This window comes from Lepisma saccharinum, chromosome 9, assembly GCF_977018435.1.
Source record: "Lepisma saccharinum chromosome 9, izLepSacc3.1, whole genome shotgun sequence".
In the NCBI taxonomy this organism is placed as follows: Eukaryota; Metazoa; Arthropoda; class Insecta; order Zygentoma; family Lepismatidae; genus Lepisma; species Lepisma saccharinum.
Genome location: NC_139237.1, coordinates 80,176,927 through 80,179,929, shown reverse-complemented (window position 1 = coordinate 80,179,929; position 3,003 = coordinate 80,176,927). Strand labels below are relative to the sequence as shown.

General features: G+C 39.1%; 1 protein-coding gene across 1 annotated transcript; it reads right to left on the bottom strand.

Moving 5' to 3' along the window:
* Positions 1–759: 759 nt before the first annotated feature.
* LOC145992491 (uncharacterized) lies at positions 760–2,205 on the bottom strand. The gene has a single exon (XM_083128872.1). It carries the CDS (start codon positions 2,203–2,205, stop codon positions 760–762), a length of 1,446 nt encoding a protein of 481 aa, XP_082984998.1.
* Between the last annotated feature and the right edge of the window lie 798 nt (positions 2,206–3,003).

Sequence of the window (3,003 nt, the reverse complement as noted above, 5' to 3'; positions counted from 1 at the left end):
TGTCAGATAACCATCAAATGTAAAAAATCTCTTGCATTCTCCACAGTAATATTTTAAAGTTCTAATATTATAAAAAATAATTTTCAATTGTAATAAATGTATTTGTACCTGTTAAATATTTTACTTCAAAACACTGTATGTAGCCTTATGTGAGCCAAATCATACTTTTATTAGCAGTATTTCTTCAGTAAAGTTCTCTGTAATTCGAGTTTATTATAAATGAATACAATATAAATAGTATACAGCATTTCTTCAATATCTCAGTATGTGTTCGCGCCCATCATCCAACAAGAAGACTCTTTTCTTGTTTCGGCCGCTGTTTGTAGCATTCCAGGAAGGTAATGGTGCTGTAGGTAGACTAATACACATAAATGAAACACTCAATTACTCGAACTGATGTATTCGTTGCAAAATCTACATTATTTGCAGCCAACCTGCAATACATCTCTGGTACAGCGTCGCTTCTCTCGTCACAGACTCTTCACTCTCTCACTTTCAGTAGGCACTAGTGTTCAGAGAATAAAATGGCGGCCATCTTGGCTCCAAAAGCACAAGGTACGGAACATACCGCCCACCTTGAAATTATTAATTTCAACACTTTACAAAGTACATACATAGAACACAGTTTTGATGAACAAATGTAAATTGAATACAATTTTCCCAAAATTTCCTACTGAAAATGACAACACAAAATTAAAAAGAAATTGAACGAACTAATAATTGCCTTTTATGCATAAATTTGAAAGTTTAAGTTCTTTCTCATTGGTGTTCAACTTCACTCACTGGTAACAGGGACAGCTTCACTTCTGGCCTCTTGTAGGTTCCTTCACTGGTTCTCACTGTTGCTGCTCTAACCAATCCATCTTCACCTGGATGAACGTTGATTACTCTGCCAAGTCTCCACTGTTGAGGTGCAAGCTGATCATCTCTGACCACAACCAAGTCATCGACCTGTAGATTCCGTTGCTCCCTTCTCCACTTAGGACGTTGTTGTAACTGAGAAAGATAATCCCTACACCATCTGCGCCAGAAATGCTGTGTCAGCCTTTGCACGAGCTGCCACTTCGACAGTCTGTTCATTTTTATTGTAGCAAAGTCCCTATCTGGAGTAGCTATCAATGCATTTCCTATTAAGAAATGGCCTGGAGTAAGTGCCTGCATGTCGTTAGGATCACTGGATAGAGCAGTTAACGGTCTGGAATTCAAACATGCTTCTATTTGTGTTAATACTGTATACAATTCCTCAAAGGTAAGTAGGGCATTCCCCACAACTCTTTTGAGGTGGTATTTAACTGATTTGACACCACTCTCCCACAAACCTCCTGCATGAGGATTACGAGGAACATTAAAATGCCACTGGATGCCTAAGCTGCTTGAAATAGTTTCATTGTGCTTTGGTTGTTTTGCCAATCTCATGAATTCCCTTAACTCTCTATTTGCGCCAACAAACGTTGTTCCACAATCACTGTAAATATTACTGGGTTTTCCGCGACGAGATACAAATCTCCGAAGTGCAGCCAAAAACGTCCCTGTAGTACCACTGCTCACTATTTCTAAATGAACTGCTTTCGTTGCGAAACAAACAAATAAGGCAATATAACCCTTATACTGCTTACGAGAGCGTCCAACCATTTCCTTCAACAGTATGGGCCCTGCATAATCCACACCACAGTTTATAAATGGACGAGAAGGATTAATCCTAGATTCTGGTAAGCTACCCATTAATTGTTCCCCAGCTTGTGTACAAAAGCGATGACAAGTTACACATTTCTTCACAATGTTACGCACTGTATCTCGCCCTCTCAGTATCCAGAATGTTCGTTGCAATGAGGACAACACTAACTGAGGACCAGCATGAAGATTAAGTAAATGTTCATTTTCAATTAATAAGTGAGTCAATTTGTGCTTTGCAGGTAGCAACATTGGATGTTTATGGTCCACTGTTATTCTTGCTTTGTGTAGCCTCCCTCCAACACGAATGACACCTGCCTCATCAACAAAGGGAGCCAAACACAATAACCTGCTTTTTGTTGGCAGAGGAATTTTAGCTTGTAAACAATGTAATTCTGCTGTGAATTCACTTTTCTGAGCTTGTTTTACAAGAGAGGTCGTTGCTGTCACAAGCTCTTTAGTTGTCAATGCTCCTTGCCTTCTCTGATTCACTGACTGACGAGCATTGAACACAAATCGTTGGATCCATGCCATTATTCTCTGCATTTTAGAAAAGCTTGAATATCTACTGATCAGATCCTCTTCTACTGTAATGTACATAACTGTAATGGCAATCTTCTTCTCTTCTTTTGTTACTTCTTAAAAAATTTCGTTGCTTGTCTCATGATGATCAAACTTGGCAATGAATTTGCTCGTAAGAACTCTGGTCCCGCCCACCATAACTCACACTGAGCTAAGGCTGAATTGTAGCATTCCAGGAAGGTAATGGTGCTGTAGGTAGACTAATACACATAAATGAAACACTCAATTACTCGAACTGATGTATTCGTTGCAAAATCTACATTATTTGCAGCCAACCTGCAATACATCTCTGGTACAGCGTCGCTTCTCTCGTCACAGACTCTTCACTCTCTCACTTTCAGTAGGCACTAGTGTTCAGAGAATAAAATGGCGGCCATCTTGGCTCCAAAAGCACAAGGTACGGAACAGTATGCTTGCAATCACACACTTTCCCTGTGTGTCTGAACAGGTTTTACACAAAGTTCTAACAAGATAAAGTCAGGAAACACATTTTGTATTTTGCTTGTTTATCGTCGCTTTTCTTTTACTTTTACTGAATGACGACGACGAGAATGAATGCTGAAACTGATGAAAGAAAAATACATACGCCGAAACCTTAACTCGAAGAAGGTCACCTCTTAAATCTTTCTCATCATCCTAACTGTGAATATTGCTAAGAGTAATAAATGCACATATTCTAATGGACTTGGTAGTAAATAACTTTGAGACAAGGGTGTAATGGGTGACCTTTTCGGAAGGCAGTCAAATGTC